This window comes from Silurus meridionalis, chromosome 1, assembly GCF_014805685.1.
Source record: "Silurus meridionalis isolate SWU-2019-XX chromosome 1, ASM1480568v1, whole genome shotgun sequence".
In the NCBI taxonomy this organism is placed as follows: domain Eukaryota; kingdom Metazoa; phylum Chordata; class Actinopteri; order Siluriformes; family Siluridae; genus Silurus; species Silurus meridionalis.
The window spans coordinates 26,331,741-26,356,162 of NC_060884.1; the positions used below are offsets into that span (position 1 = coordinate 26,331,741).

Sequence of the window (24,422 nt, forward strand, 5' to 3'; positions counted from 1 at the left end):
TGAACCCCAGATCATTAAATTCTCAAGTTCAATACTGTTGTTGGTTGTAATGTCCATAATCAGACACACAGGAACAAGTATAGTAACAGTGCTTTGTTAGCATCATGTCAGCTCAGATGACAAATGGATAATTCTTGAGTTTTTTTCTACATTGATGAATGTAATTGGATGATAAACTAAGCTTATTTAGCCAATACAGTTATTGGCTGAATAGGAGAATTATTGATGTAATTTGTAATGCAATAATTGCCATTAAATACAGTGGAAATGTTAACATGTAGAGTAGTTATATAACAACAACAACGCCTTTGCTCATAAATTCCTCATTAGCTTTGTGAACTGGCTTGTGCTGCACTGTAATTCACTGTGCAAGTTCTTCTATTGTTCTATTGCCAATTATTGTGTGTAATTTGTTGTTTTATGAGGCACGTTGGTCCCAGAGGAACATATTTAATTTCACTGTTTACTGTAACAACTGTATATGTTTGAAATGACATTAAAGCCTCTTGACTTGGCATTTATAAAAAATATATATATATAATAATGTAATAAAAATCGAATAGCTAATTATTAAAAGTGGAAATAGACCAAATAAACACATAAGTAGAATAACAAAGTATAAATTCTCAAGTATTTTTTACCAGTGAGAAAATTGACATTACTTGAAAGCACCATTTTACTCTACGTGCCATTTTAAAGAACTGTGTGGGAATAAGTTGCAATAAAGGGGGATCTCCAGGGTCTCTTCTGGCTTCATGGACAGTGTTTCTGGGATAGGCTCTGACCTGGATAAAGCACTTACTTAACATGAATTACCGAATAAATGACAAAGCAAATAAAAGAAATTACAAAAGAGATCAAGTTCGTCATTTCAGTTTTATTTGTAAATTACTGTTGCACAAAATATTAATGACCGCTGTGCAAAATGATTTGAGTTACATGAGCGATATATATATATATATATATAGTAATAGTGTTACTGTCATTTGTATACACTTGACATCAAGAAGATAGACAGAATCTTACAGACAATTTTACTTCTTATGAAGAACACTTTTTTTTTAATGGACATAACTTCGTACTGCAGCATAATCAACATGGTTATAAGCAACAACAACCATAACAACAACAAAAATCACGTTTTTAATAGTATTTAGTCTTTCTTTAATGGCACGGGTCAGGAGAAGCTGTCCTTCTGAAGACCATTATGATTTTAGCAGCACTGTGATCCGGAGACAATTTAAATCAGAAAAAAAAATATAATAATATATCATATATTAGCCAGAAACAACTTTTTTATGTGTGTGAGTGAGTAAGTGCTACAATTGCAATATCTCAGTGTGTACAAGACATTTCGGAAGCACTCGAATGCTGTAGGGCCCTAGAAACATCATGCTTCCAGGAGGCACTAGGACAATTTTGAAGGCTGTGTAGAGTTTCTAAGCTTCGTTTTTATGTTTAGTTTAAGCACAGTGTTGCAACCTGGAGTGTGATTCTTCTCTTCTAGATATAAAGTATCAAAAAATTGTTTAATAACTATAAGAGTAGTAAGAAGGAACATACTAACAATATACAGCTTTTGAATTTGAGTGCCAGATGAATACATAATGTAAACATGATGTATACATCCATCCTGAAGAATGTTTTCTGACCGGAAATGTGTGTGAAATATATTGCGTATGTTTACAGTGTTAAGTCGAGGTGTTGAGTTTAAAAAGTTGGTGTTTTAGTTTCTGCTTTCAAAAAAAAAAAAAAGAAATCCTAGAATCAGGACTATTTTCCGTACATGCTTGGTATGGCAGGACCATTAAAACCAGCATAATGCAGAAAAGAAATCATACACATAACTACATTTCAAGCCCTCATTTACAGCAGCACAAAGTCCCCTGCGGTGGCCCCAGGATTGCGTGTGTCCTTGATGAAGGGCCATTCTTTCTTCTCCATGGGAACAGACAGTTCATAATCTCTCCCGTGTCCTCTCATAAAGGTAAATGCCGGGTACTTCTCTTTCGATGACGGCTGCAGAAGCTAGCTCGTGCAATCACAGAAACAGATTTATAATGAATAAAAAGCCATTGAGATGCTTCGGATTTAAACTTTTTCCCACAATGGCAAATGTGAGTCAGTTGTGTCAGAGCAGACACTATAATGTGCACTAAAAAGTCAGCTGGACGGCTGTCATGTCGTACACGGTTAAATGCTGCCACCTGCTGACAGATTCTATACTGACTGCATTCGCTTCTAGTTCAATCCAAATATTCAGTCTGAATAATAGAGCAGGTCTTCAAAAACTGACCATATGCTTTTTGAACATATAATTAAACATTTATTCCCAGTTTGCTGTTATAATAACCTCCACTCTTCTGGGAAGATGTTCCACTACATTTTGGAGTGTGCTTGTGGAAATTTGTGCTCATTCAGCGACAAGGGTGTAGTAAAGATTTGTGAGGTCAGGATGCCTGAGGTCCTGTCAGCATTTCAATTCATTGCAAAAGTGTTCAGAAGGGTGTGAGATCAGAGCTATAAAGCAGGCAATTTAAGATCTTGCAATCCAAACCATGTAAACCATATACTCATAGAGCTGACTTTGTACACATGGGCATGTTGTTATAGGAAAATGTGTGATGCTGAAGTTGATTATTTTCCTATAAAAGCTACACACAATGTGCTTTATTCTCCAAATTCTACCATAACAGTTTTATCTGTTAAAATAGCAATGTGTGTTTTATCCATTATGGCTAGTTTCCAGTTACATTTTTCTCAAATAAGTTAGTTCCTGTTCTCACTCATATTATAACACCAGCCTCTGTTGTCTTGCTCTTGATGTTACAAAGTGCTGGCACTAGAGACTCTTTACAAAATGAATATGAATTAACCTCATCAACGTAAAAGAAAACTTCATTTCTACAATTACACATTGTCTATTTATATAAAACATCCACCATACAAGACCTTGTGTATGTCTTTACTATAAAAAATAATTACCTATAATGGTACGTTTATACAAGCAGCAGTAAATATTTGCAAAAACTTTCAATTTTAGAATTAATTTACAGTTACTGTCTGTCTGTCTGTCTGTCTGTCTGTCTGTCTGTCTGTCTGTCTGTCTATCTATCTATCTATCTATCTATCTATCTATCTATCTATCTATCTATCTATCTATCTATCTATCTATCTATCTATCGTCTCAGATTTATGGCGTAACCCGACACACCCACATCTAGTTGCTAATGATCGGCAGAATTCGCCAACTTTCATTAAACATGAACAATCTCTGGTCGCTTTGTAGTTGCGAAACGTTTTATGTGTGAACGTACCATTACAATAAAAACATTAATAATAAAAAAATTATTTGAATTAACGCTTGCACCGATGTCTCACCTTCTAGCCAATCAGAATTCAACAGCACTGTAATATAAAGAATACTAATATACATGTAAACATCTTCAGCACCTCAGCAGTTAACAGTTTTTACATTACACATTATATCTATAATCCTCTTATCCAGACAATAGCTTTATGACATAAAATCAAATGGCATTAGTTTATCATCCAATTAAGTTCATCATTGTAAAATTAATGTTTAAGAATGATCAATTTGTCATCTGCACATTTTCAATCTTTGGTTTTATTCATATATTTTTATTAGGATATTTAAATGGCGTACTTGAGCATTTTTGTTATTAATGATAACGACATGTAAATGTGAAACTCGGCACAATAAATGGTTTGCTGCTTTGTCAGTTTTGTCAGGGGATGTAAACCTGACTGCATTCCTTCACACAAAGTTTGTTTGCTTTAACACACTGATTTGGCTGTTTTTAAACCAACCTATACTACATCTCACTCTTTTACTTGTTTATCTTAAACACTGTACCGTTACTCTCTTTAGAACTGCAGGTTCCACTTACCTTAGACAGCTCACCACTAATTCTTTCATAATCCTGAACACTTTTGGAGTAAAACCCAATAGTGCAGCTTGGATCCATTTTAATGAAAGGCATCTTCTTTGGTGATGGGCAATGATATGACTGGAAAAACATACATACAGACCAGTGGTGGACAAAGTACACAAACCATGTAGTTGAGTAAAAGTAAAGATACACTAAGTAAAATATTATTCGAGTAAAAGTACAAATATCCACTAGACTAAAGGTTTATCTGTAGGTAGCAAAATAAAATCCTCACATGTCCATGTGAACTAGACAGAACAAATAAGCACCTTGACTTGGCCAGGTGAAATGTGTTTTTCAAAAATGTTGTTTTTTTCTTCTTCTTCAAACTTTCTCGTTTGAACAGCTGTGACAGACAGGCGAAAGGAACGGCTCGGTATTTCAGGCTGTCATGCCGCATTTTTACTGCATACGAAAATGTAAAAACATTTTATCGTGCCCATGAAAAAGGTCCTCACACAAGCAGGGGTGATGTAAGAGCTGATATATTTGGAATTCCGCTTGCCTCTTTTTTTTCACGAGACATGTCCTAGTTGTCAGATAGAGGTGTAAATCGACTTTCGTGTGTTCGGTAATTGAGTGCAGACGGGCTTCTTTAAAATTCATACCCTTAAGTACTAACAGAAACTATTAAATTCACATCACTAGGCAGCGGTCAGCTTTTTTTTTTTTTTTCTTTTTTTTGCAATTCCACATTACCTGCAGAGGAAAATTGCTTGTGCTGACATCCACAAAAGACTGACAGTAATGAGGGTCCATGTAAATCATGCTGTCATCTGCAAGGACAAAACAAAAGACAAGTTATTCAAAAAAAAAAAAAACAGCACGATGATAATAATCCATATCCTTTCTCAATTTCTATGCAGAGCAGCTCAAAGTCATGCACAGATTGTCTTAGGCTCCTAACAAATGAACCCCAGCATGGATTTTTTTTTTCCTCCCTGTATAGTCCTTCACCAAACTGAAATGGATTAAACTCTCTTTCTCTCTCTTCTTTTTTTTTTCCAATCTAGTTGTACAAGCACATCTGTTACAAAGTGAAACAGGATTGTCATTTAATTTTTTTGGTGCTGGAAAATTACTTTCACAAACATCCAATTATATTGCGTCATTTGCATATGATAGATGCGTGTGGCAGCTCGGGCCTGGCGGGGAGAACGAGTTGCTTGTCATCAGCCTGGTTTTAAATTGCTAAAATGTAAATGGGTAAATATTGACTGCTAGCATGTACAACCGAAGGTCCCTACTCACAGATCAAGGTGATGGAAAATGGACTACTTTGGGTGGCACAGATGTTCATACATGATAGATGGAGCGCTATCCATCATAAAATAAGCTCTGCTTCAGCCATGAGGTTCATTTCTCTGTAGAATGTTTTAACATGTTAAACCAGAAGACTCACCTTGAAATCCAACAAAGTAGTAGGCCTGCTTGGGTTTCCCTCCAATGATACCAATACAGTATTCCAAGCTCAGAATGGCCTAAAGAAAGAAATTATGTTAATCACTTTAATCATGTTATCTCAAGGACAAGTTCAATTTTCCCTTTACTTGAACTAGAAGACCTAAACCTGTTCCAGCATGACAGTGCCCCTGTGCACAAAGCATTTTGTAAATCTGGCAGGAACGCTGAGTTTGATCCACCTGTGAAAACCATTAGACCAAACTTAAAAAATTGAATGAGAAATGAGGCTCATTAACCAAAATGCTCAGATATGAGAAAACAAGATATTCTGTACCAGTAATTATAGACCGTGAAAATGTTAAGTTTCATAATATAAACAATTAGAATGACATTTTCCTTGAAATTGATTCTTTAATAAATAAAATGTGACACACATGATGATGTGAAATGTGTCCGTGTGGGACGGTGGTACAGTGTTAATGTTTTACTGAGAATGTGGGGAGTTTTACATGTTCTCATTGTGTCTGTGTGGCATTACAGTTGGCTTTCTGGTTTTCTCCCACATCCATTTACATGTACATTTATGGCATTTGGCAGACCCCCTCATCCAGAGCGACTTACAGAAAATGTACATTCAGAAGAAGACGTGAAATTGCTTTTGTATGCCTGCTAGATGCCACCGAAATCTGAATGGTTAAATACACAACTTCAAGCAACATGTCCTTTTTTAGCTACTAGAAGGGCCCTAAGTCGGCCTTAATCACTAACTACCACCTCCCCATCCAAAAACACGTGAATGTGTTTGTGACTGGTGCCTTGTGATAGACTGAGATCCTATTCATAATGTATTGCTAACCCTATACAAACCTAAACAGCACAGCCCCAGTGTTCCTGTGTTATATTGCAAAAATCCTGACCAGGATATAGCTATCGTAATACAATTTCTAATATACCTAAGTTCATTGTGTGCGTTTTAAATTTTCATTTTAGTGTGCGATTTTTGATTTCAAGTATTTGAGCACAAATTTCTGCAAATACAAATGAGCTCTTGTCACACCATAGCATCCTATTGAGAAAACTTTATTCAAACAGTAACAAAAAAGTAAGAAAATAATAAAAATAAAAAAAATTAGGACAGAATCCCAAAGAATAATTAGTCTAATAAGTGAGCAAATATTTAAACAAAAAATAAATTGCCAGTGCAACAAAGTATAGTAATACACTGACATTCACTACTGGTGTTAATAAGAGGTCCAACTTTATCTGTGGCTGCATAAATTCAAGTCAGTCATGCACTTCAGATTCAGAATACAAAAGTACAATGAAGGCAAGAACCTATTCATTGCCAGAGGTACACCAAACTTTCATCGTTCATTTTAAATACTGATAATAATAATGATAACCTATTTGTCAAGGATTTTTCAAGGTGAAAGCATCCTATAGGGAAATATATATAATATAAATATATAAATTATATACAAATATATAATTACTGATTCCCCAGTAAGATAAACTTCTGCAGATTGTCCAATATACATAGGATCCATCCTAACTTTAGTTCCTACCTGCATTCATTCAACACTTCATCAAATGCAGTGCTGTAGCAATAAAACCATAGGCTCACATTTAACCTGTATTTACTACAATATGGAAATATATTTGAAAAAAAATAAACATATTTATAAAAGGTATACGTTTTTAACTATATACCATTTTACAACCTAAGCTACTAATTGGTTACTAAGGTAAAACAGTAATAATCAGTAAATACCACAGCCCCCTGCTTTGCTTTGCTGGTTTTCTTCTCTGCACCTACTTTAGCCAAGAACTGTAGCCACACAGTTTTTATAGCCTCAGTATCCGCCTAGCAGCATGAGAATGGTTTGCTTCCCACCTGAAAAGTCACTCATACAAGGTAACATGAAGGGGAGATGTGGTTGCCCCACACAGACTCTCCAATGGTCCCACAAGGCTCTGTACTTGGTCCCCTCTTATTCTCTTTCTATACCCACTCTATTGGTGAAGTCATATTGATATAAACAGGTTTTCTTACCACTGCTATGCTGATGAAACTCAACTCATCTTTTCTTTCCCTCCTTCAGATACCACAGCTTCTGCTCTGACCTCGGCATGCTTGACGGACATATCTTCATTGATGATTGCTCATCAATTAAAACTCAACCCTTGCAAAACAAAACTTCTGGTCATCCCAGATGAATCATCTCCAGGTCAAGATCTTCAAATAACTCTTCATAACTATCTGCTCTCCTCTTCAGCCACTGTTTGAACCTTGGGTTAACTATGGACAATCAACTGTCCTTCTCCTCGCATGTTGCTAATGTGGCTCATTCTTGTCTATTTCTTCTCTACAATATCTGAAGGATTCAACCATTTCTGTCCACACAGGCTGCTCAGGTGCTTGTTCAGTCTTTTGTCATTTCGATACTGGACTAATGCAACTGTCTCCTGGCAGGTCTACCTCTGAACGCTATTCGTCCACTGCAAATGATCCAAAACGCAGCTGCACAACTTGTGTTCAACCTGCCCAAGTTCTCCAATGCCATCCCAGTGCTGCACTCCCACTACTGGCCTCCAGTAGCTGCATGTATCAGATTAAAAAAACAGATGCTTGCCTACAAGGCCAAAAAATGGACCAGCACCCTCTTACCTCAGAGACCTCATCACACCTGTCTGAGATCCTCCAGCACTACTCTACTGGTACCACCTTCTCATAGAATGAGAGGTAAGTATACTTCAAGGCTCTTCTCTGTTCTGGCACTGAGGTGGTGGAATGAACTTCCCTTTCAAGATGTTAAACAACCTTACCTTGACAAAGCTGAAGTATTCAGGGTTAATCTTCTCTCCCCCGAGTCTGACAGGAATGAGAATGATGACGGCTCTGTTGTCAGTGGCCATTCCCTCAGGAACCGAGCGTGTGTCCACCTGCACTGAATGACTCTCGAGAACATCAGCGCTGTACACTGCAGTGAATCAACAACACAGAGGCATTTCTAAAATCACTGGATTACTGCTTTAAATGTAACTAACAGCATTGTTGGTGTGTTTTACTATGTATTAAGGATTTATGAGTACCGTAATTTCCGTACTATTAAGCCACACCCACTGAATTTTACAAAGATTTTATTTTGAACATAAATAAGCCACAGGTGCCTACATTGAAACTAATGAACTTTACACAGGCTTTAACGAAAGGCAGTGTCTGTTACACGGCTTGTATCTAAACAGTAGCCTACCAAGAAAGTCATTGTTCACTGTCTTCCTCCTTCCTTTCACAACTATTTCTCTCGGGAGTTTTTCTTTTGGCATCGTCGTGCGTTTAAAAATCACCATCGGTGAAGCTTCTGATTTAATATAAAGAGTTTCATTGGTTCACCTGAACCCGTTCGGCAATTTCATTGGTCTAATGTTATGGGGTTCAGTTTTTTGGCTTGAAGTTTGTGAAACCGAGAAAAAACCCAGAAAAATCCATAAATTAGCCGCTTCATTGTTTAAGCCGCGGGGTTCAAAGCGTTGGGAAAAAGTAGCGGGTTATAGTCCGGAAAATACGGTATGTGATATTTTAAGGAAATGATTAGGGCATGTACAGTATTCCTTACACACCTGTGCAATCCTGTGCCACATAAACAGTCACACCTTGCAGTTCAGGATCTGTAGCCTCTTCTACGGCTTTCCTAGATAGTAAATGAGTATGGATTAGTGGAAGTTTCTAGTATAAGGTTGTTTTATATATATATATATATATATATATATATATATATATATATATATATATATATATATATATATAAGAGCAGCCAAACCAACCTGAGTATGTGTGCCACTACACCAGGGCCATACCAATCTCCTGCTCTTTTCCCTGAGGTCATACCCAGATGGACCAGCCTGTGAACACTGAGCTGGGCAGACAGAGTATCTCCAAACCAGGTCACAACAGTGCGATGGTACACCTCTTTCAGGTGAGCGTCAGCTTCTTCTGCCCCACACTGGGGCTGGCAAGATGGGAATCTCAGCCTATCTCCCTGGAATGAAGCTTCTAATGAGGCGACCAGTTTTCGTGCTGCGCTGCTCGTCCTTGTCTCGGTGTCCAGAGGCTCCAAGGACAGCGCATCTGGCCAGGTCCAGTCTGGGAGCACCAAAAAAAAATAATACAGTAAAAGTCAGTGTTGCAAACTTCCAAGACTGGAAAATTTCAATGGGAATTAAAATAAATAAATGAGAACTAATGAACTAAAATTGCAGGTTAGCCAATAAAAGGGAAAAAACACCATATTTCTTTTCATTTCTTAAAACATGTCAACAAATGTCCGTCTTGGCGAGTATTCATGTAAATTACATAAATAATGCACAAATTAAAGTTTCAAACTTCCTTGTGCTGTGTCAAGAATTTTATTTTTAAATGTGTAGTAATTTGCTTGCAAGTTCTGACAAAACAAAATGTTTATATTTATGTTTATAACAGAATATTTCCAAAAGTCCCCAGATGAAGTTTACATGGAAAGTTTCCAGAAATCTTTTGGAAATGTTGATAATATGTGCCTTGTATGAATAAATACAATACAATTCTTATTCAATATTTTGGAAGGTGGATGACCTTTAAAAACTACAAATGTCCATACTGGAGCAATAAGGATTGAGAGAAAAGTATTTTTTAAGCTGCTATAAATCATACAGGCATATTTTAAATGACTTCTAATGAGAAGAGCTACTACTTAAAGAACAGTCCAATTATAAGATTTACTGTTGCCAGTATTTTACTTTTACTGCATTTTATCCTTACAAAGGCGATGGGCACCTAAGTGGTGGGGCTAAGCCTAGCGAGTTCCATAAAGTGTCTGATTCTGAAACATTAACGTAATGACATCATGTAATTGATCAATAAATATGATTTATGTCCCTTCCAATACTTTGCATGAGATATTTCAAATCAGTCAATTTGGCACCAATTTCTTCTTAAACGTTGTTTTCTCAATGGAGGCTATAAAACAGAATCCGATCAGATGTTCATTATATAGAATATCACTATGGTCAGTTACAGAGGATCTTGCTTATCATTTGACTATACTCGCGCCCCAGGTTTATTGCATTTGCCACATAACTAATTTGTTTCGATTTGTTTGATTTTCCCGGCCTTCTCGCGGATAGCACGATAGACCAAAAAACATATAGGGAATTGTTTTTATGGAGTTTTATGTTTAAATAATAAAATGTATTTTAAAAAAATATAATTATTAATTACAAAGTGTACTGTAGTTCTATAAATTTACACAAAACCATACTGGATGCCCGTGATCTTTGGGCCCTTAGACGGCACTGCATCACATACAGGAATGCTACTGTAATGGAAATCACAACATGGGCTCAGGAATACATTCAGAAGACCGTTGCCGGCTAAAACTCTATAGGTCAAAAAAGAAGCCATATCTAAACATGATCCAGAAGCGCAGGCGTTTTCTCTGGGCCAAAGCTCATTTAAGATGGACTGTGACAAAGTGAAAAACTGTTCTGTGGTCAGACGAATCAAAATTAAAAAAAAGTTATTTTTGGAAAACTGGGACACCATGTCATCCGGACTAAAGAGGATAAGGCCAGTTTAAACATTTGATTTGTCATCTATGTTGTATTCTGAATAAAATATTAACATTTTAACTTCCACATTATTGCATTCGGTTTTTATTCACAATTTGTTCAGTGTCCCAACTTTTTTGGAATCGGGTTTGTACTTGACGTATAACTTGACATTATATGACATGACATTTTACATCAGTGTTATTAGCTAGGTTCGGGCTATTTTGTGTGTGTTTTGTTTTTAAAAGTGAGATCAATACATTTACTTCAAGTCACATAATAATTGAGCCTTGAGTGTCAGTATCAGTCATTTTGGCTTTAGAGGAAAAAGCATCATAACTTAAAATGTTTAATGTACAAAAGAGAAGTAAATCGCTGAGAAAATCCTAATGCTACATTCATACATATAGTTGACTCACAGCCACAAAGCAACCGAAGACCAGTAAATTTGACTTTTTGAGAAAGTTGAAAAAATATGGTGGATCTGGTGAAGAAATGCTGAACCAATAGAAAGTGAAGTCAGTCTCCTGATCATTCTCCTGATTTGTTGTCAAAAGTTGATGCTAGTTGTGACACCCACTTTTAAAAAGTTGCCACAACAATATGACATGTGAACGCAACATAACACAAGTACTGTTCCCTGTTTTTGAATCAATCAGCGTCTATAAAGTGGTTCTGTTCTAAAATGTACCAGGTCCAATTTATTTTCCAAATGTCCATTCAACACCAGACAAAGGGGAACTTAATCCAAACCTAAAACCAACCTCTTCCCAGGAAATTTAGAATGAGTGCCTGGGCCAGCATCATCTGCCCGGCTCTGAGAGTGCAGCCCCAACCACAGTCTGTGGTGATGGTCGATTCCGGGAGTGCAGCAAAATCATCCCGATAAGTGAGCCAGATCCGAGATGCGAAATCCCTCCGAAATCCTTCCACATTGCCAATGACAGCATAATCATCATCAAATAAATCTGTGCTGCAGCTCTCTGTGGGGCTGTCTTCATCTGTGAAAATAGAGCAGCAATAAACATCATGAAATTAGAATATAAAAATGTAGTAATTATCTCTATATAATATAATCTATATACTGTGCGTGTATTTGTGTGCATGTGTGCGGACAATCTGTTACCGTCTGCCTTGAAGTGATAGCATTTGCCAAGCAGGAAGACCACAGAATTGCGACTAAAGGACGTCTTTGATTTCAGCACCCAACCTATAATAATAATAATAATAATAATAATAATATTATAAAATTAAAAAAACACAATTAGTGCACAATGTAAGAATTTAAGTACTTTAGGATGTAGTGTAAAATGTATAAAATAATTCATTCATAGTATTAAATAGAACAAAAGGAACACACAAATTAATTGTAAATAAATAGAATAAAATGTATAAATACATTATTTATTTATTTATTATTATTATTTATAAATAAATAAAAAAAAACAGTGCATTATATTTTTAATGCTTATCCTTGCTGCATTTAATGTTGGGAAATGTCCATGAAAACCTTTACCTTTAATCACCAATGTTTAATTTTTTATCTAATATGACCAAATATGTCAAATAAAGTGTGTTATGTTACGGAGAAACTGGAAAATGAAAACAGGCAAAGCCCACAGTGCTGTACACTAAAGGAACATTTGTACCTGTAACACTTGAGTTGACTTTTGTTAAATAAATATCTCCTTCCAGTAAGAATATCAACAAATAACCATGATTAGCTTTAGCCAGACAAATCTTTTCTTGCAAGCGATTATAAAACAAGTGCAATCAGAATTTCATAATAATTTACATGATATATTATTTAATTTGAAATGTAAGAAATAATTGACTCTGGTCCATATAATGCATACAGAAGGTGTTAATCAGGCCATAATGTGAAGCGGGGTGTATTGGAGGTAAAGCGGGGGTGTGCTTTATTATTGAATGATTCCGCTTATACTAGTTACCACACTTCAAAACACTGTTGTTTCCCTAAAAGTCTTTTGTGTGTTGAGGTAATTTCTTACTAGGATGATATTCAGTAAAAAATTGGAGAGAGTAAGAGAGACAAGAAAAGAAAGAAAGAAAGAAAGAAAGAAAGAAAGAAAGAAAGAAAGAAAGAAAGAAAGAAAGAAAGAAAGGAAGAAAAAGATATCTATCTCTCTCTCTCTCTCTCTCTCACTCTCTCTCTCTCGATAGATGGCAGCCTGCCTATCTATCTATCTATCTATCTATCTATCTATCTATCTATCTATCTATCTATCTATCTATCTATCTATCTATCTATCTAAAATAATAAATGTAATTATTATGTGCATTTTTTTATTTCTAAATAATGCATTGAATAATGAATGGGGGGAGAGAGAGAGCGAGAGCGAGAGAGAGAGAGAGAGAGAGAGAGAGAGAGAGAGAGAGAGAAAGAAGGAAACAAACAAACAAAAAACGAATACTGAATCCCAAATCAACCTAATCACGTGCACTACACACTAAACAGACCAAGCAAACTCGCTGAATGTCTGAAAAATCAGGAAGCTGAAAGAACTTTTGACTAAATACAGAGTGGAAGATCACATGCTCAGGTCTATAACCCTAGAAATCAACACCTCTGTAAACAATGTAACCTGCAGGAGGTAGAAACAGAGACACGTTTCACTCTTATTAGTACGAAATCTAACCACATCAGACATGAATATAAATGAAAATTCTTATCCGTCATCTAAAACCTCTCTGAGCACTGAACATAAACTCAGCTGTGTTTTAGGGGAACATGTAAGAGGTACATGACTAGCAGCTACATTCATATTCACACTGCATCAAATAATAAACACATCACTTTATATCTACTGTAACCTAATCTAACCCTAACCTGTACCCCATTTATATACGTGCATTTGTGTGTTTGAGTATGTACATACAGATATGTAGGTATGTAGGTAAATCCAATCCTGCATATGTATTAGAAAATATGTATAATGTGATTATTGTTTATTTATGATTATTGTCTATGTAACGCTTCACTTTCTATCAATTTCTTTGAGTATTAATTGCTCATTTACATCACTTTATATTCAGCTTTGGAAACAATGCTAAAGCAGTCACACTAACACAACATTCTGAACTGAAGAAAGAGGGAGAGAAAGGGAGAAAAAAATGAATAAAAGAGATTGAGAGAGAGAGGGAAAGAAGAGTGAGAGAGCTCTTATTTTTGTTGTTATTTGTCCGAATGTTCTATGCTTTGGCAATACAAATGTTGGGGGGGGGCAGGTAGAAAGACACGCAAAAAAAGAGAGAGAGAGAGAGAAAGAGAGAGAGAGAGAGAAAGATTAATGATAATAAGTTAAATAGTTCGGCACTGTGTGTGTGGACGGTCAGTTGACTTTCCCAGTACCTTGGCGGAGTGATATAAAACTGTAATGCGGCCAGCGCCTGTCTGGATCTACTTCGCATTAACAAAAAATAACTGCGCACCTCAGAACCCCCATCCACCAATCAGAATGCAGGATCACACAGTGCCGCGTTATAAGAAGGGCACATGGCTACACTACTGTAGGGAGCAGGGTTTGATTTGTGACACAGCACGTAGCTGGACCGGTAGCGGCGGCTACGGCACTTACTGTATTTTACATTGTTCCACGCCGACATGAACTTCGACTTTATTTTCTCCACCTCGTCGTTCCCTTTCATCTCCATTGCACCTGGCACGGATCGGAACCCATCACCGCGCGCACGGCCAGAGCCTAGGCGGTAAAGACAGGAAGCCAGGTGCCTACAACTGTATATAAACATTTCACATGTAAACCTTAAAACATGACTAATGCACACACACGATTACAACCTATTCAAGGCCAAGAGAACATGAAAAACCCTCTCATTTAGGTTTCACTTATTAGCAATTGTTCCGCCCATAGGCTAGCTGTTCTAACACACCTCTGAAAATCAGTACAGCAAAAACTTAACGCCCAAATATTATGACTACTATCAATAATGCATACTACATTTACTGTCCCCTGAACAATTCTACCTGTTCACATGATCTGAGATATTTATCTGGTCACGTCGCCTGCATGTCAGTTTTGTTTACATTTTTGAGGAAACGACCTCGGAGAGTCCAGTGAAATCTCGCGAGACTTTGAGTTTGACTTTCCATATGTTACCACTAGGTGGCGAGTATGTGCCACACACTTGCTGTGAAAAAGTATTTGCCCTCTTCCTGATTATTTATTTTTGCATATTTGCTCATTTGTCACACTTAAATGATTTTGATCATGCAATATTTTTCAACAGCTATATGAAAGGCTCATTTGTTCAATCAATACTTGATTGCAGTTATGTTTAGGGGTGAAATAAATTCACATGAGCCAGGCAGGTTTGGACAGCTTTTTACCTGTAATAAATGCATTTTGTATTTACTTGGGTAATCTTTAGATTAAAATTAGCTTAATGATCTGAATCATTTAAGTGTGACAAATACTATTTCACAGCACTGAAGATAGGATTACACTGTGTATACATATACACAAACAAAAAAGAACAGAAATCAATATTTAGTGTGACTTCTTACACTTGCACTTATTTGGTGTTCATTTCTTACACTTACACACTTTCTGAATGGAGTTCTTTTTATTTAGAGACCACTCTGTGCAGCTGGGGATGGTTCCAAATGAACAACCATGAAGTTACTGAGCAACTCAAGAAGTTTGAGGATGGATTTGGACTCTATCTAATATCAACAGTCTGCTACAATGGCTAAGGACTGCAATTTGCATGAACAGTTCTGCATTTATGTACCCAGCACAGAACAGTTCATCTCAACAATGATAAAACTACAATAGATTGATATTTCTTGCCTGTTTTTGTTTAGTGGAAGGAAGCCAGAGAACCCAAAAAAACACTGGGGGAGCTCTTGCAAAGCTCCATAGAGATGCCAACCTAAACTCAGGATCTAAGCAGTAACATTGATGATGATGATGATGAACATAAGATTTATTATTGTAATTGTGCTTGTACAATTCATTATCTATCTATCTATCTATCTATCTATCTATCTATCTATCTATCTATCTATCTATCTATAATACATTTAATATTGTGCACTTTTAATAACAAAATAAGTAATTAAATTATAATAGTAACATATATATATATACACACACACAAATCTATCTATCTATCTATCTATCTATCTATCTATCTATCTATCTATCTATCTATCTATCTATCTATCATAATAAATGCAATTATTATGTGCATTTTTTATTTCTAAATAATGCAATAAATAAAAATTATTATTGTTGGAGAATGAAGAGAGAGAGAGAGAGAGAGAGAGAGAGAGAGAGAGAGAGAGTGTGTGTGTGTGTGTGTGTGTGTGTGTGTGTTTTATTCCCGGACGTTTTTCACACCTCATACAGCTCTATCAGTTTCCGCCTTCATTGTTACTGTATGGATACAGGATGTGAGTCAGGCACTACTGCACGCGCACATCTGCTGCTGCTGTTATTCTCTCCCATTACACACACACACACACACACACACACACACACACAAACGTTATATATAAATCTAGAATAAAAAGGCAGAAAACTCTACATAATCCTTACATTAGGCTTTATTTTTTAGGGTTTTATTTATATTAAGTGCGTTTACATGGAGCATTGTAATCGGTTTAAAATCCAAGCCGAATGAAAATGCTCGATATAAACATCTCAATCAGAATGAAAATGCTCAATATAAACATCTCAATCAGAATGAAAATGCTCCATATAAACACTTCAATCCGAATGAAAATGCTCCATATAAACATCTCAATCAGAATTAAAATGATCCATATAAACACCTCAATCAGAATTAATATGATCCATATAAACACCTCAATCAGAATTAATATGATCAATATAAACACCTCAATCCGATTTAAAATGCTCCATATAAACAAATCCGAATGAAAACGCTCCATATAAACACCTCAATCCGAATAAAAATGCCCAAACCCAACGAAATTGGAATCGGTTTGAGAGGGGTGGGATAAACCTTTCTATTAATGTAAACGCTTTAAACCGATTAATTGCAGAAGATATAGACGTGCTTTTTTTCACAAAACGTGTGAATGACCGGCCAATCATGCGAAAGTTTAGTTTCCATTCCCTCCAGTCCTCACTACAGACCTTCATCCACACGCTTCTGCTTTTGGGAGGATGGAGAGGACGTGTTAAGATGCTCCTTAGAGATGCACAGCCACCAAAAAGCTCAGCTTCCTGCGCCCGTCTTCTCCTCATACCGTCCAGCAGTAGTTCACCTACAAATTCACACTTGATGGAGCAACACTTTACATAAAAATAATGGCACTCCATGTGGGCTAATGTGCGCATGTCACAAAGTCATTCCAAATCAAAGCCCCCGCAAATGTAAACACCATATCGGATTAGATAACGTCTCATGCAAACAGTAAACCGAATCTTTCAATCGAAACGATTTTTAAAAGTGTACATGTAAACGTAGCTTTTGTCAGTCGGAGAGAAATGATATTTTATTTTCCGTTCAGTTTGAGCCCCCGTGTGTCAGTTACCGTAGTGAACCCGAGTGCGCATTAGATCTCTTCACTCCTGATTAGTTTCATTATTTATGTTGTATTAAATACAACATAAAGTTTCATAAATAATTGTGTATTAATTAAACTAAGATTAGCTCGCGACCTGGGGTTTTATTTGGAGGTTCGGTGAAGGCTCTGCGCTTCTTTTATGTGTTTTACGGTATTTTTTATCCGTTTTTTCCTCCCGTTTTATCCCCCTCTGTTTCTCTCTCCCTCACACACAGGGACCGGATCGCGTTTGGGATTCGGAGTAGCAGCAGCAGTCAGCGGTCGCGGCAATGGCTGAGCGCCGCGCCTTCGCTCAGAAAATAAGCAGGTAAGACCCTTCACATGGCGGGTTTCTAAATGTATATTATATTGTCGTTCGGCGTCGTTTCTTTGCTCTTTGGCTAGTCCCCGTTGGGCGGCTGCCTTCCGCGGGTGTTAACCGGTGCTAACCGAAGGCCTAGAGAAGGTTGGTCGGTTTACGGGTAGCTAGCGTTAGCGTTAGCGCTGTTGTTGTCAGAGATGCCCCAGTGACCCACCCAAACCACACGGAATGATGGCGTTGTGCCCTCGCACAGGTTTCTGCCCGCTTCTATATATAAAAAAAACAGAACATTCTTCACGGGAATACTCCATGGTGTAGCTTGAACCACAGGAGCATGCTGTGCTTCTTTATTCAGAGGGAAATCCTGCAAAATGATGGCTGCCAAGAACATGATTGATGCACAGAGAACTGCAGGGCTCTGGCTCCTCTGTTTACTCCATGTGTAGTGATCTAGATCCTCTCTCCCCCTTTCAATCCTCCAGACCTAGATCAGTTCAACTTGAAGATCCAAACCTGTTCCAGCATGAAAATGCACAAAGCCAGCTGCATGAAGATCTGGTTTACATGGGGTTGGAGTGGCAGATCTTGAGTGACCTGTGATAGACCTCTGACCTCAACCCCTTTTTGAAAACCTTTGGGATGAACTGATTCTATGTTCCAGGTTCAATCCTGGAGATCTAGATCAGTGATCAACGGTGCTATAATAATCTGCTTTTTAATGATTTTGAAAGAAATTGATTCTCACGTGTATTTGACAGCTTGCTGATTTGCCCAGTTTTGGAATATGATTATATCCAGGTAGCACTGATTAATGAAACCAATCCCTCTTTTATCTGAGATTAAAACAGCACATGGTTTCAATCTCCAGTTTCAATCCTGGAGATCTCCATCACTGCTATTATAATCTGTTTTAATTTTTGGTATTACTTGCAGAAAGAAATAGATTGTCACTAGTTTTTTTTTGCCCTGTCTTGGAATACGGTTTCATTTATTTAGCATTGCCTTATAAAATCAATTTCCCTTATCTGGGAAATAAAACAGCACATGGAGAGAATATAAGACAGAAAACATACAATATTTATGAATAACAGTGATTATGTTGTGGCACCTGTCAAAGTGAATAATCCGTTTTTGAAATTGACGTGTTGGAAGAAGGAAAAATGGGAACGCTTAAGAATCTGGCTGACTTTGGCAAGGACCAGATTGTGAGACCACTGGATCAGAGCATCTCTAAAATTGCAAGGCCTGAAGGGTGATTGATATGCATTGGTACTTACCAAAAAGTGTTCAAAATAAAGGAAATCATGTAAACAAATAACACGATCATGAGTGCACAAGAACTTTTAGGTACCCGTGGATTAAAAGATCAGCCCTGAATAAACCAGTCCCTCAAAACGCATACTAGCAATAGTTACTAAAAATCCTGGACGTGTGACTCCAGTAAATATATAAATATGTTAGTTATTTATTTATTTATTTATTTATTTATTTAGAATACCCACACATACAGCCAGTTCATCATGATGCCTCTCCAATCGGTGGTGGCGTAGCGGGAGGATTAGCTCAGCTATAAAGTGGGATAATGTGGGATTTTGCAAGGGCTTGCGTTTGAGCTTCAAGACGTAGACAAATATATTGCCTTTATGTGCTGCTCTTAATAGTGTACCAGTGAAATACTAACTTGACGCACAGGAGGAATTCTCTTTGCACCGCTTTATATTTTGAGAATCGTGCATGTCCAATTGTTTTAAAAGCACATAGTTTGCAAATAAAAGTTGTAGTGTCATTCAGATGCCATTATCCAATCTGTAAAAGCTTTAGACAGTACTTAAGAGTTTCGATTTCATTATTATTATTATGTGGTTGTTTCAAATTCAGTGATGTTCTCTTATAGTCTATGGTTATAATCTTGCATTTTGACAAATATATATATTTTTTTATACAAGTTGTTCAATGGTGGGCTTCAATCAGCTTCAGTTTTTATAAACTAATGGCAAATTTTGAGAAAAGCACTATCCACACTCTTATACACGCAAGAACTCACAGATACCTGCTGACTGGCCAGTGTCACTGAGACAGGAATGTCACTATGCTGTTTCCCACCACACAGAAATCAGTCATATTTTGCTCTCTTTTATTTCAATGGATGGCTGTGACTTTCAAGATCTCCAGGTGATGCAGTGCTTCATTAAAAACAGTGTATTTAGAATGTCTAAGCATGTTTTAACATTCAGTCCAAAGACTTCGCATTCTGGAGCGATTCTGGGATTATTCCAGGTCTGAGGTCATATTCACCAGAATAGATGGGAAGAAATATTCACAGATTGCACCAGCAAACCAAAAAAGCCAGCGTCTAAGCGATATTATTTAGAATAAATTAAACTCAAAATTCAATATTTACTAAGAAAATGAAAAAATGAACTATTTGGATACAGTGTAGTATAGTAGGACTGAAGAATACTTTTCGTTTAGTTCATTTAACTACACATAGAGCATTGTGGTTTCCCATGGACCATTATTACTGATGTACCACCCGCTAAACCCTGGAGGAGGTAAACAATGCAGAATGAAATAATAGAGGAATAGGGAAGAAAACAGTGAGGGTGAGGAGATTCATATGGAACCCCAATTCCACCACATAAAAAAAATAAAAATAAAAATCTCGCATTTTTATTATTTTTATTTTTTTTCCTTGCAATTCCAAATTTATATCTGGCTAGTCCGAGTATTTTTCTCGCAATTCTGATAGTTTTCTTTCTTTCTCCCAATTACAACTTTTTGTTCCCACAATTCCGAGTTTTTTCCTCGCAGTTCTGACACTTTCTCACAATTCCAACTGTTTTTTAATCCAATTGTTGCAGTCACCCTCTCTGTAGTGCCGGAAATCTTTACACATTGAAAATGAAATAGTCTACAATCAATAGAATCGCATGTTATCAAACTAATCATCTGATCCCTGGAGAGAGCTTTGTTTAACAATCAGCTCTGGAGGTTGTACGTTTACGAGAAAAAAAGTTGGCATTGCGAGTGGAAAAAAAGCCAGATTTGGGAGGGGAAAAAGTTGTAATTGTGAAGAAAAAGTTGACAAAAAGGTTTCCAAAGACATTTCAAACTAAAATATAAAGAAAACACCATATAGTGCATTTACTGTATTTTTTTTAAATCTGAAATTTTGTATATTTGTATTAGATTTTTTATTTATATATTTGTTCATGTTATTTATTTGCATTTTGATGTAATATGGCAATTTAATCTACTAAATGGGTTTCATTTTCACAGATAATCTTGTAGGCAATTTCAGCAATAAAACGTAAATTTTTCTATAAAGGAAACAAATTACTTGTTGATTTTTAGAGACCCGTCTTATTTTCTCTTGTATGTTTAGTATCGTGCTTTGATAAAGAAAAAGTACTTATTCGAATAACTCGATTAAACGACGGAGTAATTGGTAAAATACTTGATTAATAAAATAATTATATTATTATTATTATTATTATTATTATTATTATTATTATTATTATTATTATATAGTAGCTGCAGCCCTAAACGGGATTTTCAAAAAGCAAATACAAACCTTATGGTCAGATGTTAACAAACTTTGGTCCAGATTGTGTATTTCTAATTAATTATTTTTTTTTTTTATGTTAGATTATGGTTTGATTGTTTTTTTAATGTTAGATACACTCAGACCCAAACTGCATTTCGTTGCCTTGTACATGTGTAATGACAATAAAGTTTAATCTAATCTAATCTAATCTAATTATGTGCTGTTAGAATAGAGGAAAAATAGTGGATCACCTTTTGGCCAATAAGATTTGAGAATGTAACTGTGCGGGTGTATCTGATTGTATGCAGTGACAGTGTGGATATTTTAGTGTAGTCTGCCTTTAGTGATCAGTGGGCAGCTGTTCTGCTTTAATGGCAACCCAACTCAGTGAGATCTGTAATCTTTTAGGGTAAAATATGGACTTTAGAAAGAGGAAACACATGGCCTTGTGGTATGAAGTTTTTCACGATGATATGGCTGAACCTAAAGGTGGCTTTGGTGTATAGATTGCCCTGTGATCATTCCTAAAACTCTCTTTGTCAGAGGGTCAGATGTTTCAGATTTCCTACATCTGTTTGTGCTTTATTCAGGTATTGGATTTTTTTTTTTTTTTTTTACAGCATTTATACTATATTTGTGCCCAAGAACCTGGAAAAGTAGAAAAAACAAAGGTTCATTTCATAATACTCATTAGTCTTTTTCAGCTGCTAATGTAAGTGATAATATTTGGGTGCTGCACAACATTACATGCAACTATATGTTAATGCTAACTCCTTTTGACCTGTCCTGTACCAAAGACATACTTTTCTGCTCACCGAGGTTTCATGCATTTTTGAGCTGCCATACACATGAACCCTTAGCAGCTTGAACCGGTTTGACCATTCTACTGTGAATTTCCTTAATGAATGCCTCTGATGCTCACTGGATGTTTTTTGTTTTTCGCACCATTTTTGGTAAACTGCAGCGACTCCTGTGAGAAAATCCAATAAAACATTATTGCATGTTGTAATTAATTAATTGTAGTGTTTGCAGTTTTTTCAGATGCTTTTTATTTGCTGTTGTATGTAAACAGTGGTAGTGTCTGTTTTGTTTTTTTAATTTGATTAAATTTTTTTTCTCAAGCGTCTAATTTCTTCGATTAACTTTTCATGACGTATATAATTTGAAGAGTTTTCTGTGTGTGTTTTCTCTAACGTGCAGATAGAATTTAAAGGTGCAATATGTGATTATAATTATTTCTAATATGATTAATGTGGGGAAAAAAAATAATTATGCATTATGCAGCTGGAAAAAAACCAAAAACAAACTGGAACGTTGCCATCTGCTTCAGAAAATTCGTTGGTATTTGGATAGACTCACGTCAGCCATTTTATAGACACGCCCCGAAACCTTTTGTTAACTTACCCTCAAATTGTTTATAGCATCGTAACTACATTCAACCCGTTGAATATACGAGTGTGCTTTATAATTATGCCCTGGCTGTCGTTGCTAATCGCAGTTTAGCTAGTGTTAGTTTGGGCAGCAGAGCTTTTTCTGCATTAATAGAAATAGGAGTATTCAGTGCATTTTAAAAAAACAAAAAATAAAAAATAATAATTAACTCAGTCAAGTCAAGAAGCTTTTATTGTCATTTCTACCATATATATATATATATATATATAGCTGTTGCAGTACACAGTAAAATAAGACAATGTTCCTCCAGAACCTTGGTGCTACATTAAACAACATAGAGCTACATAACAGAACACAGAGTTAAGGACTTAAGTAAGTGTCCTCGCCACATGAAGTGCATCGTGTACAACCGAGTGCAGACAAAAACCAGTGCAGACTGACAACTGAAGACGGTGTTTGTAAACATAAACACAATGTTGTGCAAATACAGCAGTAGCAGCAGTCGAGAGGTGCAAAACAGCATGTAAACAGTATAATATGATTAAATATATATATTATATGGGTGGTGGATTGGATTGAGATGAGTGTGTGAGTGTGTGTGTGGAGGAGGCTGATGGTTTGAGCCTTGAAATGTTGCAGTCTGGATGTGAGGCCCGAAAACTTCAGAACCTCTTTCCTAATGGTAGGAGAGTGAAGTGTGTGTGTGTGTGTGAGGGGTGTGTGGGGTCGTCCACAATGCTGTTGGCTTTGTAACTTAATCCACCATGTACATAAATTGGATTTTTTTACTGGTAGTTGGACAGGGGAAGATGTTCAGTCTTGACCTCTGGTTACCCCCTGAGCTGATCTCAGGCTTTTGTTTTTATTCAGTAAATGTATTTTTTTTTTCCTGGTTTGTGATAAGAAGATTAAATCAGTTTCAGTTGATGTTGCAGTGTGATTTTATTTTGTGGGTTTTTTCCCATCGTTTCTTATTTTAGGCTTTAAAGTGCTTTTTATTTCCTAGTGATCAAAATCTCTTGACAAGCTGTAGAATCAGCCTCCTTATTTTCGAGTATTTTTTTTTCCATTTTTTATTTATTTATTTTTTTTGCAGAAGGCATAAAACAAATACTATGCTGACAAAATGCTCAACTTTGCACTACAGCCTATTTTTAACAGCTTATTTTGCCGTGTTTTGGTGCCAAGAAGAACATGGATATGGACATTGCTATTATGAATCGTCTAGACGTTACTTGTTCCAGGCAAAGCTCAAGGAACAAAAATGAAACTAGAACATTTTTTACTCCGGGTTCAAGCTGTTTCACAACTTTGGACGCAAGATCTTATCCATATGTTGCGTTCCAGCTTTAACTGTCTTTGCAATCAGGTTTGTACAGGAGCTGTCTCGGCTGGCAGTTATGCCACGAAACACGAAGGTTTTAACCAGTGCCTTAGTAAACATTATACTCTTTAAACTCATTTTCTCAGGTTTGTCAAGGAATGCTTAGTCTAAATAAAAGCCTGACCAGAATCAACAAGGCCACTGGTCATGTGGTGTTGACTCTGTAACCTCTACTGTTTGTGGGTGGATTGTCCTGTGCAATAGATGTGGTCTTAATATACAGTGAGCACTGTGTTAAGTGAATAAATTGCTAGTCTCAGGAACCCTGGGCGGCA

At 36.4% G+C, this 24,422-nt stretch overlaps 2 protein-coding genes across 24 annotated transcripts in view; one reads left to right on the top strand and one right to left on the bottom strand.

The window, feature by feature from the left end:
- Window positions 1–857: 857 nt before the first annotated feature.
- Window positions 858–17,507, bottom strand: atg4c (autophagy related 4C, cysteine peptidase). 3 transcript variants are annotated; one of them, XM_046848271.1, is made up of 11 exons: window positions 17,090–17,507; window positions 14,543–14,700; window positions 12,070–12,153; window positions 11,708–11,944; window positions 9,183–9,501; window positions 8,979–9,049; window positions 8,184–8,338; window positions 5,356–5,434; window positions 4,653–4,729; window positions 3,912–4,031; window positions 858–2,028 (listed from the first exon to the last, which is right to left on the bottom strand). In XM_046848271.1, exons 2-11 carry the CDS (start codon window positions 14,616–14,618, stop codon window positions 1,867–1,869), a joined length of 1,380 nt encoding a protein of 459 aa, XP_046704227.1. In that variant the 5' UTR covers window positions 14,619–14,700; window positions 17,090–17,507; the 3' UTR covers window positions 858–1,866. The 3 variants fall into 3 exon arrangements, with proteins under 3 accessions (XP_046704227.1, XP_046704218.1, XP_046704237.1); XM_046848262.1 differs by lacking the exon at window positions 17,090–17,507 and adding an exon at window positions 16,328–16,423; XM_046848281.1 differs by lacking the exon at window positions 17,090–17,507 and adding an exon at window positions 14,951–15,055.
- Window positions 17,508–17,738: 231 nt separating this feature from the next.
- dock7 (dedicator of cytokinesis 7) overlaps window positions 17,739–24,422 on the top strand; it is a 63,495-nt gene continuing 56,811 nt past the window's right edge. For all 21 annotated transcript variants that reach the window (XM_046848089.1, XM_046848062.1, XM_046848072.1 and 18 more), the window contains exon 1: window positions 17,739–17,830. In XM_046848089.1, coding sequence (XP_046704045.1) covers window positions 17,793–17,830 — 38 coding nt within the window. In that variant the 5' untranslated portion in view covers window positions 17,739–17,792. The remainder of the gene's footprint in view (window positions 17,831–24,422) is intronic.